The 18682-nt window shown below is 43.1% G+C and overlaps 1 protein-coding gene across 2 annotated transcripts in view; it reads left to right on the top strand.

The window, feature by feature from the left end:
- CDC42 (cell division cycle 42) overlaps positions 1–18682 on the top strand; it is a 42237-nt gene that overhangs the window by 14477 nt on the left and 9078 nt on the right. For both annotated transcript variants that reach the window (XM_054009019.1, XM_054009020.1), the window contains exons 2-5: positions 118–259; positions 14361–14433; positions 18104–18213; positions 18326–18523. In XM_054009019.1, coding sequence (XP_053864994.1) covers positions 155–259; positions 14361–14433; positions 18104–18213; positions 18326–18523 — 486 coding nt within the window. In that variant the 5' untranslated portion in view covers positions 118–154. The remainder of the gene's footprint in view (positions 1–117; positions 260–14360; positions 14434–18103; positions 18214–18325; positions 18524–18682) is intronic.

Genomic DNA, 18682 nt, shown 5'->3' on the forward strand with positions numbered 1-18682 from the left:
CGAAGATGCTCATTCTGTAGTTGAGACTGCTCGATGAAACTGGGTTGATAATGACACTTAGTGCTTTTCTGTGAGAAAGTAAGCAAAAAATCTAAATATTTTCTTTTGTTCCCTTAGATTCAAATTGGATTTGATATACTAACGGACTTCAGCTATGCAGACAATTAAATGTGTGGTCGTGGGTGATGGTGCTGTTGGTAAAACATGTCTCTTAATTTCTTACACAACAAACAAATTCCCATCGGAATATGTACCAACGGTGAGTATAAAGGGTGAAAATGTCATTGTTTTTGGGTGTTGGGGGGCGGGCAAAAGGAAAATCATAATTCTGTAGTTTTTATGGTCTATATACTGTTACTTTCTTGTGCTCCTCCCAGATCTTTACTTTTATCACATCTCTCCCTCTCTACTTGGTACCCAGACCTGACGTCTCATGACAAGCTAGGAAGCAACATATTCAAGCCACATTCTGCTTATAATAAGCAAAAGTTATAATAACTTCTGTATTGCTTCTCTTTGTGTGTTTTGAGACATTGGCATAAGTGAATTCTTGTTCATGATTTATCTGTTCCTGCTGCATAGCCTTCATCTGAAGACCTAACCCTCTCATCTGTTGACAGTACAGTTGGGTGCTGTAAGTGGGATTATTTCAAGTTCTTTTAACTTTAAGTGGGGTATGAGCAGCATACATGCTTAAAAGATGTAATTTTAAATAGGGATGATTCCTGACCATTCATTTTTTTCCAGCCTCAAATGCATGTGCTCACGCTGCTTCTCCTGTCTTTGGGGAGTGTTACTGTCCCTCCTCATATTCCATCTGCAAGATCTTGAGCCTGAGGACAAGAAAAAAGGCAGAACTGCCTACAGGCTCTCCTACTGCAAGAGATTTTGGCAATCAAGTCTTATGGTTCGGAGGCTTCCAGTACCTCAGTTTCTATGATGGACCCATGTTTGTCTCATGACCCATCTAGGGACTAAGAGATAGTGGAGGTAGCCATATACTTAAGATTGCAGGAATCAAGGCAAAGGAATTTGACCAGCAAGGATCAGAAGGTCTGTTGGTACAAGGTATCAATATACTTCCCTCTCCAGTTTAAGCTTAGAAGAAGCATGGCAAAGTTGTGGCTGCAGAGGATCTATCTGATAGCTCTAGGAAGCATTACCCCACAGGTCCTAATCCTCTCTGTGGTCTTGAAACAAGAGAGGGAGGTATCTAGAACCCCTTCTTCCTTTCCTTTGGAGGAGGAAAAAAATCACTAAGTGAGAGTGCTCAGGTGGCAGTACAAGCTTTGGTTCTATTGGAACTGATTCCCTAGTTCTCCTTCAAGTGATTGTGCGCACCTACATTTCATTGTAGGGGTGTGTGTGTGTGTGTACGCACGCACGCAATGCACTTGAGTTGGAGACTTTTGCCAGCAGTACCACTAGTCAGCGCATGTGCCCCTGCACTCCTTGTGGTCTCAGGCAAGGGCATAAAAGGGGCATGTTCACCGCCTTCCTCTGACTTTCTTCTCACTGCTTGTGGCAAGAGCTGGAGCTCCATGTAGCCTTAGTTTTGGTCAACCAGCTTTAGAAAACTCTCTATAAAGTTGTTATAGTGATTCAATAAGTGTAGTTTAGCCTATATAGTGTAGAATAGTATAGTTATATATACTTTTTATTACTACCTGGAAGATTTACTATGAAGAAATCCCTGGTTCTAAACAATGTGTCACATGCAAGGCTGTTATCCTGGTCAGGTGGGCACAAGAGAGAGAAACAGGAGAAGGCCACAGATGGGGGGCCCAAAGCCAAAACCTGAGCTCTGTGTGTGTGGGGGGGGGGAGGGGGAGTGCAAAACCGAAACCCAAGGACTTCAGCCCTGACAGCCCCAGGGTGGGGTCTGTAACCTGAGCCCCTGCCACTCAGGGCTGAAGTTCTTGGTCTTTGGCCCTGGCCTTGGGCAGTGGGGCTTGGGATTCAGCCCCAGGCCTCAGCAAGTCTAATGCCACCCTTGGTGACCCCATTAAAATGGGATTGCGATCCACTTTGGGGTCCTGACCCACTGTTTGAGAACTGCTGCACTAGACCCTCTCTCCAATACAGACCTCAATATCCCCCTAAGAAGAGACCAAGATCTCCTAGACGTCAACAGCTGTCTTTAATGTAGTGGGCCCTTCTCATCAGACATCTTCAAAACAGTCATTTTGACATTTTGTTTGAAGACAGTATATCAACAATATCTCCTTTTGAGTCACGTCTATCCTTTTTTTACCGTGCTTGGGAAAACATTACATCAGACAAGTGGGTCATGGTTAAGGAGGGATATGTTATCCAGTTCCTTTTAGCAATCCACGTTCCTCGTCCCTCTTCAGGGCCCCTCTCATGAGACTGTTACTTCAAGTGCTGTGGTCTTTTCTGGAATTGGGAGCAATAGAAGAAGTTCCTTACCAACATGAAGGGAAAGGCTTCTATTCCCCATACTTTCTGGTTTCGAAGAAATCTGGGGGCTTCCATCCTATTCTAGGCTTAAGAAAGCTGAACAGATTCATCAGAAAGATCAAGTTCAGGATGGTCACCCTCGCTTCTTCCCTGGAGATTGGTAGCTGTCCTCGATTTTACAAGATGTATACTTCCACATTGTGATACGTCCCTCCCACATTAATTACCTTCAATTTGTGGTAGGCACCAACCACTACTAGTACATAGTGCTCCCTTTCAGTTTGTCATAAGCTTTAAGGGTCTTCACCATGTGTATGTCAGTGTTAGCAGCACATCTGTCATTTAGGCATTCAAACTTTCATTTACCTGGACAATTGGCTGATGTGGGCAGCATCAAGAGACCAGATTCAACATCAGAGTTATCAGATGCCTGTCATTAAGTCGTCATTTGTCTACATCTGAAACTAAATTTGGAGAGGTCTCAAGTGCAACCCACTCAATGTATATCTTTAAGAGGGGCATACCTCAATAGTCATGGCTTCTCTCCCAGTGTAAAGGTATAGAACTATAGCAGCCTTTCCAATGGCCCTATAACAGTGTATACCTGCCTGCAGCTCCTAGGCCTTTGTTCCATCATAGATGCATTTCTTCTTCCCTGGTCCAATCTGCTCCTATATGCATTCCCTCCAGTTCCTCTCATTCCCAGAATTCTCAGGAAGCTGAAACAGGACAAAGTATTGTTGATCATCATTTCACGAGCATGGCCAAGACATTGTTGGTTCACGGATCTACGTTGCCTCTCCATCTGTTCACTGAGAACTTCACCACTAGTGGCAGATCTTCTGCTTAGAACTAGGGTGAATCTCTGCACTTACCTTACTGCATGGATAATCTCTAGTTGAATATGCAAGAGAAACTGTGATCCCGATAGGTCCAGACCATCTTGGTGAGTAGTAGAAAGGTCCGCTAGAACCCCACACAAATCAAAGTGGAAGAGATTTTCCCCTTTGGGCACAGTCCCACAAAATATTGCCACGTCACAGTCCAGTTCGTGCATAACTGCAGTATCTCCTACATTTGAAATCCTCAGGCCTCTCAGATAGTTCTTTGAGAGTTCACCTGGGTTCTATTTCAGCATATCTGCCAATAGATGGATTTTCCATCTTCTCTGATCCTCTTGTGTTGAGATTTTCAAAGGCCTAGTTAAATACTTACCCTCCTGTGTCTGAGATTTAAATGTAGTTCTCTAGATTCGTGGGTCCCCCTTTGAGCCTATGATGACAACTTCACTGTCTGTGTTGTTTATGAAGATCACATATTTAGTGGCAATCACTTCCATGAGGAGGGTTTCAGAACTTAAAGCTCTTCTTGCTGACCTTCCTTTTACAGTCTTTATTAAGGACAAGGTGTTCCTTAATACACATCCTAAGTTTATGCCTGAGGGAGGTCAGCCTTCCATCTAAATCAAACCATTAACCTTTCAGTTTTTTTCACGAAATCCTATTCCTCTCAGGCCGAGGAAACTCTCCATTGGATGTTCATAGAGCTCTGGCATTTTATTTGGAGTGTACTAGATTCTTTAGATAAGAGGTTCTCAAACTGGGGGTCGTGATCCCTTAAGGGGTCTCGAGGTTATTACATGGGGCGTCACAAGCTGTCTGCCTCCACCCCAAACCCTGCTTTGCCCCCAGCATTTATAATGGTGTTTAATTATATTAAAAAGTGTTTTTTTTATAAGGGGCGTCGCATTCAGAGGCTTGCGGTGTGAAAAGGGTCACCAGTACAAAAGTTTGAGAACCACTGCTTCAGATCTTCTCCAAGACACTTTGTAACCTTTGTTGAAAGATGGAAGGCACCAACATGGTCATAGCTTTTCTACACATTATGCCATCATGCAAGCCTCTCATGATGGCGCCGGCTTTGGCAAATTGGTGCTACAGTCTGTTTAGATCTCAAGTCATTCCACCTGAAAGGGAACTGTTGTTGAGTCACCTACAGTGGAATGTATATGTGCACAATCACTCAGAAAAAAGTTACTTATCTTACAGTAACTTGTGCACAACACATCTCGAAGAACATATACACTCCATGACCCTCCCACCTTCCCCGCTAGTCCTAACTGAGGAAGGAATGGAGAAGGAGACGGCGACTGCGCCTCTTCTATGCCATTGCCTAAGAGAAGGAGCACATGTTCTGCCAGGTGGTACTGCTGGCAAAAATCTCCAGCTTGAGTGCACGGAGTGTGCACACACCTACAGTGGAATGTATATGTGCACAACACGTCTTGAAGAACAACAGTTACTGTAAGATAAATAACCATTTTTTCTGGAGCTCCTTAACAATAGGGCAGTCTCTTCCACAAAAGAAAATTACTCTGATCCACTCCCGTATCTGGGACTATAGGAAGACTCCTACCTTCTTAATCTTGGACTTGGGGGCTATCCAGGTTGGCCTCTAGCATCCAATGTGGACCTGAAGCTGTTGGAGGTTAGGCTCAAAGCCCAAGGACCTATGCATATGCATTGATCTGCAACTCCACCTTCTAGCAAGAGTGAATCTTATTACAGACATTGGAGGGATTGAGTTTGAAGCTTGAATGATGTGCTGGCAATCTCTGTGATTCTACCTATACCACAGGAGGAGGATGGAGAAACTACCCTCTTGCAGATGATACACTGTGCTCAGATCAGGGTTTAAGTCCACTTTTGAACCCAGGGGAGATGGCTCACTGTTTTGTCTCTGAAAACTGCATTCCTTATAGCTGTAACAACTGTAAGAAGTGTCAGTGATCTTAAGGTTCTTATGACTGATCTTTTTATGGTTTTCCATGAGAATGTGGTCCTTTGCAGTCATCCCAAATTTTTTCCTAAATTGATAAGATTAATATAAGATAACAAAATGATTATATCTGTTAGTATCTCTTCCAGCTTTGGGTTCTTAAACCAGTCATTCTCAACCTTTCCAGACTATTCCCCTTTCAGGACTCTGATTTGTCTTGTGTACCCCCAAATTTCACCTCACTTAGGTTAGGGTTACCATACTTAACAAATAAAAAAAGAAGACCCTCCACGGGGTCCTGGCCCCGCCCATTTCCCAGCTCCGCCCTAACTCCGCCCCTTCCCCACCCTAACTCCGCCCACTCCCAGCCACGCAGAAAGGGCTGCCCGAGCACTACCGGCTTCACGGTTTGCCGGGCAGCCCCCAGACCCTGCGCCCCCGGCTGGCGCTTCCCCAGCGCAGCTGGAGCCCGGGAGGGGAAGCGCCCAGCTGGGGGCGCAGGGTCTGGAGGCTGCCTGACAAACCGTGAAGCTGGTAGCGCTTGGGCTTCGGGCAGCCCCCTTGCCTTCGGACCCTGCGCCCCCAGCCAGGCACTTCCCCTCCCGGGCTCCAGCGGCGCAGGGTCCGGAGGCATGGGAGCTGCACAAAGCTGGTAGCGCTCGGCTCTTAAACAGAGCCGAAGAGTCGGGGAGGAGCAGAGCTGCCGCGGGAGGGGAAGTGCCCGGTCGGCATTTTCCTGGACATGTTCGGCTTTTTGGCAATTCCCCCCAGACGGGGGTTTAATTGCCGAAAAGCTGGACATGTCCGGGAAAAAACGGACGTATGGTAACCCTACTTAGGTAGACGTTGCAGGGAGTAGTCAGAAGGCTCCTGCAGGGCCCTCAGTCAGCAGAGGGAAGGCAGCAGCTGAGAAGGTTGAGCTCTGGGTTGGAGGTGCTAGAAGCTGACTGACAGACCCTCTGAGAGGAGAGGCTGTGCCCAGCTAAAGCTGGGTTGAAGACAGAGATTGTGTTCTATTTTTAAAGACTGTTGTTTGAGACTACCAAGAAAGAGACTGAACTAGGGTTGAGACCTGGGGAGCCATTGTGTACCCAGGGGGCTACATAAATCAGACCCCTTTTGGGGGATTGTTTAAAAAAAAAAAAAAGTGTGTGTGTGTGTGGGGGGGGGGGGGGGGGGGGAGGGATAGCTCAGTGGTTTGAGCATTGGCCTGCTAAATCCAGGGTTGTGAGTTCAATCCTTGAGGGGGCCACTTAGGGATCTGGGGCAAAATCAGTACTTGGTCCTGCTAGTGAAGGCAGAGGGCTGGACTCGATTATCTTCAAGGTCCCTTCCAGTTCCAGGAGATGGAGATATCTCCATTAATTTAATTTATTTTATACGACTTGCTTACAAAATCAGGCGTAAAAATGCAAACTATTACTGAAAAATTGCTTTCTCATTTTTACCATACAATTATAAAATAAATTGAATATAACTATTGTACTTATATTTCAGAGTATGGTGTATGTATATAAAGCTGTATTAAACAAGTCATTGTCTGTATGAAATTTTAGTTTGTACTGACTTTGCTAGTGCTTTTTATGTAGCCTGTTGTAAAACTAGGCAAATATCTAGATGAGTTGATGTACCCCTTGGAAGACCTCTGCATACCCCTAGGGGTACATGTACTTGCATGCACAACTACTTGCAGCAGATGTCAAGAGGGCTTTCTACCATAAAAATTCACCGTCTCTTCATTGCATATGGTGATAAGGGAAATTTATTACTGCTCAGTGCGTGTCCAAGTGGATCAGAGTCTGTATTAAAGAGGTCATAAGATAGCCAGCATTCCTGTGCCCGAAGGGCTCATGGCTCATTCCACTAGGGCTAAGACAACTTCAGGGGCTTGACTACAATGTATTCCCATAGTAGGAAATCCATAGGGCTTCTACGTGGAGCTCAATACATACTTTTAATAAGCCTTATGCCTTCCACTAAGCCTCAAGATATTATGCACGTTTGAGAGCAGTATTCAGTCTTTGTTTATCTAGGACTCCTAAGCCCACCTTTCTGGGGAAGGGTAGCACTGCTTGCTAAATTCCCAGCAGTTATTGTAAGGTAAGTGACCTTAAAGAAATAAAAGTTACTTAGCAGTCGCTGGTGGTGGTCAAGATGGGCAGTATGAACATGCGGAAGCCTATCTTCCCTTCTTCCTTGGAGTTCTGTTATTCTCGAGCTTTGAGGTTCAGGGGGAAGGATCCTTGGTTGTTATGTTACATCCCCTTTTCTAGCCTTGCATGCAGCATGTTCAGAGTCTGAAAGTGGGTAGGGTCTGCTTGCAGGAGCCCCAACAAGCACTACTGCTGGAATATTCCATTGGCCTGCAACTCTACAGGCCCATCTCCCTATAGTGTGAATGCACAGAGGCTTATTTCAGACTCCTGTTAATGGACAGTGACTTTCATTTTTCTTGCCAATGCTCATAGTAATAAAAGAACACAGGCAAAAAAATATAGAAATACAACAGCCAGTATTGTTTCTAAAATGAAAACGAGTCATCCATTTGTCGTCAGCCAGCCTTAATGTCTCAAAGGAATTTATAGCTGAAAAAGAAACTTGACTGAGTGCCTGCAGGGCTATTTTCTGCTGTGGTGCCTGCAACAGTGTTAAATGATCAGTTGTGATTCCTGGCAAGGAAACTTTAAAAGCAGCTAAGGGTTCTGTGTGGGATTGCTGAAATATGCTTTCTTACCCCCACTGGTATTTTTTACCTCAGAGGTAGAATCTGGGATGATTGTAGTTATGATGGACAGTAAGTCTCTACCCCTCCCCCCACCCCCCCCCCCCCCAAAAAAAGCATACCAATAAGAGTAGAGAGTAACTGGCTAGACATGACTCATTTAGTCAGTCATATTATTCTAGCAAGAAAAAAAGTGGAGATCCTCTTTTGCTGGTTGTGCTCAAGGAGAAGGAAGTGTAAAGCAAGCTGACAAGAGCTGGGAAAGTCAATTTTTTGTCAAGGTCCAAATTTCTTGATGAAGGTCTAGTGAAGGTTCAGACTCCAGAGGAAAAACAACAATTATAATAAGTAAAAAAAGATTTTGGTGTCCATTCAAAGGCGTCTGGCAGTCCAGATTTGGCCAGTGGTCTGTCTATTGACTACTCTTGGAGTAGAGTGACGGAGAACGGGGATTGCCACTTTTTGCATACACTTGGTTTTTTAGGCACTAGTGTATGCTGTGAACTCAGACTTTCAGCTTACCCCTGTTAGCTACACTGGTGCAAGTAATGGTTTGCACTTCTGCACCGCACGAGCCATTCATGTAGCTACAATAGTGAAAACCCCAGTATAGACAAGGCTTTCATCTGAAACTGATGCATTGTCACTATACCAGTGTGGTGGATCCCCTTTCTCTTTCACTCTATTCCACCTCCTCAGCTTCCATCACTCCCCTCTTCCTAGAGCACGCTCAGCAATAGAAGGAAGGGGAATACTGCAAAGAAATCCAAGATATTCACCGCCTCTGAGAATACCTTTGCAACAAAGGAGCTATAGAGATAGTTCCTCAAGAAGTATCTGTGGGAGAGGGAGTAGTGGGGTATGATTCTACCTTGGGTGCTTGCTGATACCAAAGAAGGTAGAAGGCCTCTCTGAATCCAAGATGAAGCAGATTCATCAGGTCCCTCAAGTTCAGGATGCTGAGCTTGAAGAGTCATCCCTACCCTGTCCTAAGCTGGCTGTGCAGGTCTTCATCTAAACAAAATGCTAGCTTCTACATCAGGGGTGGGCAAACTTTTTAGCCTGAAGGCCACATCTGGGTATGGAGGTTGTATGGCGGGCCATGAATGTTCACAAAATTAACAATTCATGTTCAGACAGGGACAACACAAGTTTGTTTCAAAATCAACACTATTAAAATAATTTTGTTGAACAATACGCTGTTAGAAAATTACATTACTGGGCTGCTTGTTGATTTTTACCACACAATTGTGCTTCTGTCTGAACACAAATTGTATGTTACCCTGGATTCGTTGGGCATCAGCTTCCAGTCATTGGAACTCATTGAGATTCACCAGACCCCTGCTCTCAGAATCTCCTCCCACGTAGGTCTCAGCAGCCCACAATCAAATCGCCTTTGGGTGCTAGGAAAGTCACTTAAGTCAACAAGTAGCAGACACCTGGACTTGCATGTTCCAGGCTCTCTGATGGTGCATGAGGCATGTTTGGGTTGTGTAGCCAGAGTAACATGCGTATTCTCACACACAGGAGCACCGGGCAGCTGGAGCGGGGCAAGCTCCCCACCCCACTCCCCAGCTGGAGTGCTGGGCGGGTGGAGTGGGAGCGCTGGAGAGGGCAGTGGAGCTCGAGGGCCAGCTCAAAAGGTCTGACAGCCTGGACGTGGCTTGTAGCTTGCCCACCCCCGCTCTACGTAGCCATCTGACAGTTGCATTGGAAATATCTGACAAGTTTCAGAGTAACAGCCGTGTTAGTCTGTATCCGCAAAAAGAAGAACAGGAGTACTTGTGGCACCTTAGAGACTAACAAATTTATTAGAGCATAAGCTTTCATGGACTACAGCCCACTTCTTCGGATGCATATAGAATGGAACATATAATGAGGAGATATATATACACACATACAGAGAGCATAAACAGGTGGGAGTTGTCTTACCAACTCTGAGAGGCCAATTAAGAGGGAAAAAAAAAAAAAAACCTTTTGAAGTGATAATCAAGCTAGCCGAGTACAGACAGTGTGATAAGAAGTGTGAGAGTACTTACAAGGGGAGATAGTCAACGTTTGTAATGGCTCAGCCATTCCCAGTCCTTATTCAAACCGGAGTTGATTGTGTCTAGTTTGCATATCAATTCTAGCTCTGCAGTCTCTCTTTGGAGTCTGTTTTTGAAGTTTTTCTGTTGTAATATAGCCACCCGCAGGTCTGTCACTGAATGACCAGACAGGTTAAAGTGTTCTCCCACTGGTTTTTGAGTATTTTGATTCCTGATGTCAGATTTGTGTCCATTAATTCTTTTGCGTAGAGACTGTCCGGTTTGGCCAATGTACATGGCAGAGGGGCATTGCTGGCACATGATGGCATAGATCACATTGGTAGATGTGCAGGTGAACGAGCCCCTGATGGTATGGCTGATGTGATTAGGTCCTATGATGATGTCACTTGAATAGATATGTGGACAGAGTTGGCATCGGGGTTTGTTACAAGGATAGGTTCCTGGATTAGTGGTTTTGTTCAGTGATGTGTGGTTGCTGGTGAGTATTTGCTTTAGGTTGGGGGGTTGTCTGTAAGCGAGGACAGGTCTGTCTCCCAAGATCTGTGAGAGTAAAGGATCATCTTTCAGGATAGGTTGTAGATCTCTGATGATGCGTTGGAGAGGTTTTAGTTGGGGGCTGAAGGTGACAGCTAGTGGTGTTCTGTTATTTTCTTTGTTGGGCCTGTCTTGTAGGAGGTGACTTCTGGGTACTTGTCTGGCTCTGTCAATCTGTTTTTTCACTTCAGCAGGTGGGTATTGTAGTTTTAAGAATGCTTGATAGAGATCTTGTAGGTGCTTGTCTCTATCCGAGGGATTGGAGCAAATGCGGTTATATCTTAGAGCTTGGCTGTAGACAATGGATCGTGTGGTGTGTCTTATGGCTGACTTAGAACAACGCTTCCTTAGCTCTCGTCCCCTAACGCCCCTACTCTACTTGCGCTACATTGATGACATCTTCATCATCTGGACCCATGGAAAAGAAGCCCTTGAGGAATTTCACCATGATTTCAATAATTTCCATCCCACCATCAACCTCAGCCTAGATCAATCCACACAAGCGGTCCATTTCCTGGACACTACTGTGCTAATAAGCGATGGTTGCATAAATACCACCCTATACCGGAAACCTACTGACCGCTACACTTACCTACATGCCTCCAGCTTCCATCCAGGACACACCACACGATCCATTGTCTACAGCCAAGCTCTAATTTCTCTTAATTAATTGGCCTCTCAGAGTTGGTAAGACAACTCCCACCTGTTTATGCTCTCTGTATGTGTGTATATATATCTCCTCATTATATGTTCCACTCTATATGCATCCGAAGAAGTGGGCTGTAGTCCACGAAAGCTTATGCTCTAATAAATTTGTTAGTCTCTAAGGTGCCACAAGTACTCCTGTTCTTCTTTTTTTGGAAATATCTGTAATTGTTGGGGGAAAAGGTACTATTGGTACAGAGGGCAGGCCTTTGAGCTATCCATGGCACCAAAGGTGTTCAAAGTGCTTAGCTATGGTAATTACATATCTTACCCTACCTGACCCTTTGGCTCATTCAAGCATGATTCAGCCAGGCACTTGCATACTTATTTCTAGGTTGACATCCTCTGTTGCAGACTCTTGGTCTGCAAATAAAAAGTATGCTTGTTTTATATTGGAGGATATCTTACAAGGAGGAGCAGTTCTGGCCCCAACTCTGTCAGAAGCCTTTCTGCCAGAAGAAAGATCTGAAAAGCCATGTCTGTCTTAAAGAAACCATGTCAGGGAACAGTGTTTTTCCTCACATTGGTGTCTCTGTTCACATATGACTATAAATACCTACACGTGAGGCCTCTACCACACTGGGTGTCCCTAAATCACACCCTGAAAATGGACACCTTAGAGAGACTGTTCACCAATTCTTCACATACTACAACAGCTCAGATGGCAGGAGCCCAGGGACAATGTAATGAAAGCTTTCTTCAACCCACTAGCTTCCTTAGCAATTATCTCCACAGATGCTTCCAAACTGGGCTAGGAGCCATTTACATGAACAAGAATCATAGAATACCAGGGTTGGAAGGGACCTCAGAAGATCATTTAGTCCAACTCCCTGCTCAAAGCAGGACCAATCCCCAGACAGAATGTCGCCCCAGATCCCTAACTGGCCCCTTCAAGGATTGAACTCACAACCCTAGGTTTAGCATACCAATGCTCAAACCACTGGGCTATCCCTCCCCCCAAGAAGTCCATGGCCACGTAAATGCACTGGAATGCCTCAAGACAGACAAAGATTCCCCATTTCTGGCCTAGAGGCAAGGACTCTATTGCTAAGCACTGTACAAACAAAAAGACAATCCGGGCCCCAAAGAGCTTACTTCTTATCAACTTCCTCTCTTTTAGGATCTCCTATACTCCAGAGGTATGATCAAATTCTCCATTCCATTTTGGAGTTTCCAGACTTGATAGCATGTATCCTAGGAAGCAAGCTTCCACAGAGCTAGCTTACTCTCTTCAATTTCAAGCAGTCTTGCTACAATCTAGGAATTCCACCCAAAATAAAATTACAGTAAGACATGAAAGAAATTTTCAACACGGGCAGGTCACTAATTCAGCTGCAGTACTCCTGTCATCCTTCAATCAATCTGGCTGCCATATCAGGTTATCGTGCTCTAGCATGGAGTTAGCGTTCTTTCATCTCATCACTTTGATGCCTGAAAAGCCTCACACACTTTACTACTGCAAAAGAACCAGTCCCTCTTTTTGGAACTTTTAAACAGTGCTAACAAAACTGATGGAACCACTAGGAAAATGCTCTTTCCTGCCTGTCCTCCAAGGCAGCATTCTTAATAACCATCACTTCTATGAGAAGGTTTGATGAATTTCAAGCCCTGATAACTGACCTACCCTGTAATTCTTGTGTGAAAGGACAAAGTGTTAAACCATACCCAAAGTTTATTCTTGAAGTGGTCACAGATTTATCGTCTACTGAGACATCCAGTAGCAAGTGTTACCCACTGGGCCTTATGACAGCATGCATAATAGTCACAGTGGTGATCAGCAACCTCTGAGTACGGGGAATACTTATCTGTCCACTTCTGGTTCATCTACTTATAAGGTATTTCAACTACTAGAGGATACAGACCATTATGGAGTTCACTCTGAGTGGCACACTGCTTAATTGTTGACCACCCAATGCCTACACATACCATAATTCACTTGGGAGTAGTACTTGACCCCAAAGAAGGAATTATTTGCCTGCCAACACTTCAGATTTCATCAGATTATAGAAGAAAGCCAAAACTGGGGCCACTTCCCCTTTGTCGTAATGAGGGTGCTGCTTACAATTTCCTGGACCTTTATAGAAAATGTGGTGGTTATAGCAGCGTCTTCTGTTCACACAGTAGCCCAAGAAACATTCCTTCCTTTCTTTCAATGGTAGATTTCCCAAAGTTTTGAAAGGATGTAGTAACAGATATCACAGCAGGAGTGCAATTGGGCAGATAGTTGCTGACAAAGGAAGTGGGGGATTCATATGCAGTTCAGACCTTTAGCAGGATGTCTCCTATGATAGACACCATCTTGAGGGGATGGGAAAATCGCTAGGAATCTCTTGACATAAGGCTGGTGGTCAAGAAAAGAAAGTTCAAACTATACATTTTCTGCAGCTGAGGAGACTGGCTATGGTTGCAGCAATGCTAGTCAGTATTGGAGGATCAACAAGGATGAAATTAGATAAACATGAGAACAAAGGTTCACAGGGCAATAATAGTTTTCCAGAGGCCAGAAATGATCAAGTCCCTTGTCATGTGGCTTGAACCCTTAATAGACATAGCTTAATTGATGCTTTCCCCAAATTTTAAAATTTCACTGTCATAGAAGCTCATAGTTGAAAATGTGCAATTACATTGTAGACTTGGGAGAGATGGTGGATATTTTTGGCAGCTGAATAAGGTAATTAATTATTTTGGTGCCCAGAAAGGTAGGGAAGGATGGGTGTGTGGGTAGGGGCAGGGTGGGTGGACACTGGAGCATCTCGTATTAAGAAAGGTGTATATTTCCTTCCCATTTTGGGCAGCAGTGACTCTGTTTGGAAGTGGAGTGCTTTGAATGTCCCACTTCCTTTGTCAGCAACTAGCTGCCCAGTTGTACTCCTGCCCTAATATCTATTACTACATCCAGCAGTAATGGGGGAACACATGAACTTAATTCTGCTAAAATGATCACAAGTGAAATGGTTAATATTGATACTTTACATTGTGTTTCAGAGTTCTTACTCCATTGAGATACTGTTTCAGGTCTGCATGCTCCAGTAGACTTCTCTTTATTAATTTATACTCAGTTCATATTTGGAAGGATTTCTTTGATGTATACGGGTTTAACTTTTTTTAAATGAAAGGTTAGATTATTGACGTACTGTTTTTTCCCAATCCAGGTGTTTGATAACTATGCTGTAACAGTGATGATTGGTGGGGAGCCATATACCCTAGGCTTGTTTGATACTGCAGGTGAGAGTGTTAACTTTTCTGTATTTACACTAACTCTGTAACATTTAGGTACATTCTAGGTCCTAGTTACGCACAATGAGTTCCTTGTAGAGAAAACTGTACTAGTATGCAACAATCTATCTTGCCAGCCATCGTGGCAGACTTATCGCGGTTAATAACAACTTTCCAATTTTTTAAAGGTGACTTGGTAAGTATTTTTTTAAATTTGAGCTTGTGCCTTCTTTATCTTATGATGAATAAAGAGTCTGATAGGCTTTTATTCTCTTTTCTACCTTTTTAAATCTTAAAACACCCCCGAGATGTCAATTCATTCTTCTCTGGTTTTTCTGGAGGAGCTCTGGGAGGCTTGCATAAACTAGGATAAAAAAGGTGTTTTTAATTAATATATTTTTCAAAGTCCTATCTGCATTAGAGTTCTAAAATGTTAGCTGTCACATTTAAAAAACAAAACTCATCTTGGTCTAGGTAAACCCTGAGATGACTGAAAGATATTTGAACAAAAACCTTTATTAGACAGCTGGGAGTGTTGAATCTTGAATTGAGGGTTCTTTTCAAAATGTTAGCCATTGAAGTTAAATAAGAGTCGTTAAAACTTCTTAAAAATCCTGACTAAAATTCCTTCCTATTCGTTGCATAACTTTCATTCTTGAGTCCATGTGGTACAGTAATTTTACTAGTTTTTCCAGTAGCCTGTCTTCTGGCCTAGATAGAACCCGAATTTGTAAGGTCAAAAATTTGCTTGTGTTTAGGCATCAACCTGTCGTGCTGCCTTTATCTGTCATAAAGAAGTAAAATCGGCAGGATACATGCCCAATGTTTGAATTATTCATTAAACGTGACCTTCAAAGAAAGAAATGGGTGTCTGCCTGTTTTTTGCTGGAGCATAAAGGCTAGAAAGCTTTATATTTTAAAACGTGTGGTTTTTTTTTACCTCAGTTTCTATGTATGGTCTCCACTGAAATGCTCTAGGGTGACTGGACAATCGGTGATATTGTATACGGGAGTGACTAAAAATTCCATCCTTCTTGCTCAACTTTCAAACTGTTTAAAACTCTGGGTTTTGTTAGCCCCTGTAATTCCAGTGCCTAAAGAATTCTTGATCTGGAAAAAAGGGTCAATACTGAGGTGTCAAAATTTGCAGATGTTACAAAATTACTCAAGACGGTGAAGTCCAAATCAGACAGTGAAGAGTTACAAAGAGATCTCACTAAACTGGGTGATTGAATTTCATCTTCCATTTTGTTACCCAATGTTGTGGAGGCCAAAAGTATAACTGGGTTCAAAAAAGAATAGGTCCATCAATGGCTATTAGCCAAGATCTTCAGGGATGCAACCCCATCCTCTGGGTGTCCCAAGCCTCTGATTGATTGTCAGAAGCTGGGAGTGGACAACAGGGGATGGATCACTCAATGGCCTGTTTTGTTCATTCCCTCTGAAGTGCCTGGCATTGGACACTGTTGAAAGACAGGACACTGAGCGAGATGAGTCATTGGTCTGACCCAGTGGGGGCATTTTTATGTCATTATGAGGTGAATGAGCGTGAAGATACTTGATGCTATCCAAGACCATGCTTGTCCCAAAGAGATTAGTCGATCTAAAAGACAATGAGCAAATAGGAACAAAACACACACATAGCAAAGACCAACTAACTCTTCCCAGTTCTGTTGTTTGTGAACCTACAATTTCAGCACAGTATGTAGTAGATTTGTTGATTAATCCTTAACTATGTAGCACAAACAGTGTAGATGGGAGCAATGAGAAGTAGTTCCAAAAATACACAATGATTCAGATTAAAATAGTAGGGACATTAATGACCTTTTCAGTTAAGTTACTGTATTGCTAGAAACACTGAAGGAAAATGAGGACTGCTCTTATTTAGATCAGTTTATGGGAAAGGTTTGTTGATGTCATTAATGCTCTACAAATTGTAAAATATTTATAGCAAGTCTTTGACTGCATGTTATGAGGAGTTAATGAGAGAGACTGGAGCTGTTTACCAGCTCAACTCTAAGCTAGGTCAGTTGTACAGAAAATAGTTAACATCAAACAGCAGTTATTTGTCCATGTTGCAAAACCCAGTATAACTGATGTCCTTGTTAAATCTCAGTAATTCAATATTGAATGGGCCTTGGAGACCACTTTTTTTGCCACGAGAGGCAGTTCCATATTAGAACTGATTTGCTGAGGATGCATTAATAGTTAAAGCACAGAAGAGCAGCAATCTAGAGATAAACAGGTGACTTTGCTTTCTAAATCTGTGAATCCAGTACCTTTCAACACTTAACTGTTTCTTAAAACACTTCTTTAAATCTGCACAACACTTTCAAAAGACGAGCCTAGGAGCTTAAATTTGTAATTTTGCTAGACACTAAAAGTAATGATTTTAATAAAGACACTGGATTTATAGCTTATTACAGCAATCTGTAACCCATTAAACCCCCCTTTTTGTCCTGTGACTAAAGGGGTGTTAACAGGCTACCTCACCTTAAATGTTCCCTTAGTTTAGCGTAGGTAGTTAGAACATATTCTGTCTGTTCAACCTTGTATTTAGCTGTGAAACTCTGAGCACCTTTCTCAGTCCTGAGGAAGAGCTCGGTGTAGCTTGGAAACCTGTCTCTCTCACCAGCAGAAGTTGGTCCAATAAAAGATCTTCCCTCACCCACCTTGTCTTTCTAAAAAGAAAAAGCAGAGATGTTGATCACTTAGGATTAAGTACCAAACTATTGAGTTGGGCAAAATCTAACTGTGCCCTGCAGAGAGGGAGGAACCATCTCATAGCCTTGAAGAAGAGAGCCTTGTGGCATCCCTTTAGATCACATCCAGGGCCCTCCTTGAGTCCTCTTAAGGCATTTAAGGTAGTGCTGTCATAGGATTTGGATCCTTCATAATCCGAACTACTCCCCCTTAAATCTGTAGTTTCTGTAACAACACTATTATCAAATAGTCTCCATCTCTGCTTCGCTTTTATCTTTAATTGATAAGGCCTTTATTCTGTAATCTGCATCTGATATTAAAACATTTTCTCACCACTCTGACTTCATTTTTTGTATCATTTCTGTAACTTCATTTTTTACTTAGGCTTTTTACACGGGAGCAATGTGCGTTGGTGACACAAGGCTTTTTAATGAACAAAGATGGCTTCCAGCATGCTGCTATCAAATTTTAAGCACTTCTTGTGTGTGGACTCTGCTGTAGCTAGAATTTGCAGAACTGTACAATCAAGAGTAAAGTATTCTAGAGTTTGAAATACTTATGATTTGAAACTTAGTTATATATGGGGATTCTCTGATTATTTTTTGTAAATGTTGTGCTTGCATCACTCCAAGGGCAGAGTTAAGGTAGTTTTAATGAGTTATTTCCTTTTGAGTATGGTGGTGATGCGCTGTGTTGAACTGGGTGTGAAGATTATGCTTTCTATAAATTGTTGATTTTGGTGCCATGTAACATATTTGATATAACTAGATTTCTGCTCTGTTATGTGGGAGTGGGCGGTGGTATTCTCTAATGGGTAAGGTTAAGCAAAATGTCTTTTTATTGGAATACATATTGGATACGCAACTCTTCACCAATACATCCTATAAACATTTGTAATCTGACTAAAAAAGAATCTTTCTCTAGGACAGACTTCTGAAGGTTCCCCTTCCAATGCTGCTGTTTTTCTTTTTTCTAGGACAGGAAGATTATGACAGATTACGACCCCTCAGCTATCCACAGACAGATGTGTTTCTGGTTTGTTTTTCAGTGGTCTCTCCCTCTTCATTTGAAAATGTGAAAGAAAAGGTTTGTCAGACATTTCTTCCCAAAGCTGGAACTGTAGCAATGCTTTAGGCAATGTCATTTGAAATTGCCTCAGGAGCTTGAATAGTAACAATACATTCTTTGTCCCCTTTAGTGGGTACCTGAAATTACTCACCATTGTCCAAAAACCCCTTTCCTGCTTGTTGGGACCCAAATTGATCTCAGAGATGACCCCTCAACAATTGAGAAGCTTGCCAAGAACAAGCAGAAGCCCATAACTCCAGAGACTGCTGAAAAACTGGCCCGGGACCTGAAGGCTGTCAAATATGTAGAGTGTTCTGCACTTACACAGGTGAGAATCGTCCACTACACATCTTTCATGGTTATGTTCACTACTCATTTTTTTCCTCCTTCACAGCTGTGGAGTACAGCTAAATAGGGCAGTTAAAAGGTGAGAGTGCTCTTTCTGCTGGTATGGATGCAAAATGGCTGAGCAGAAAGGAAGTTTCTG

Source organism: Malaclemys terrapin, chromosome 19 (assembly GCF_027887155.1).
Source record: "Malaclemys terrapin pileata isolate rMalTer1 chromosome 19, rMalTer1.hap1, whole genome shotgun sequence".
In the NCBI taxonomy this organism is placed as follows: Eukaryota; Metazoa; Chordata; order Testudines; family Emydidae; genus Malaclemys; species Malaclemys terrapin.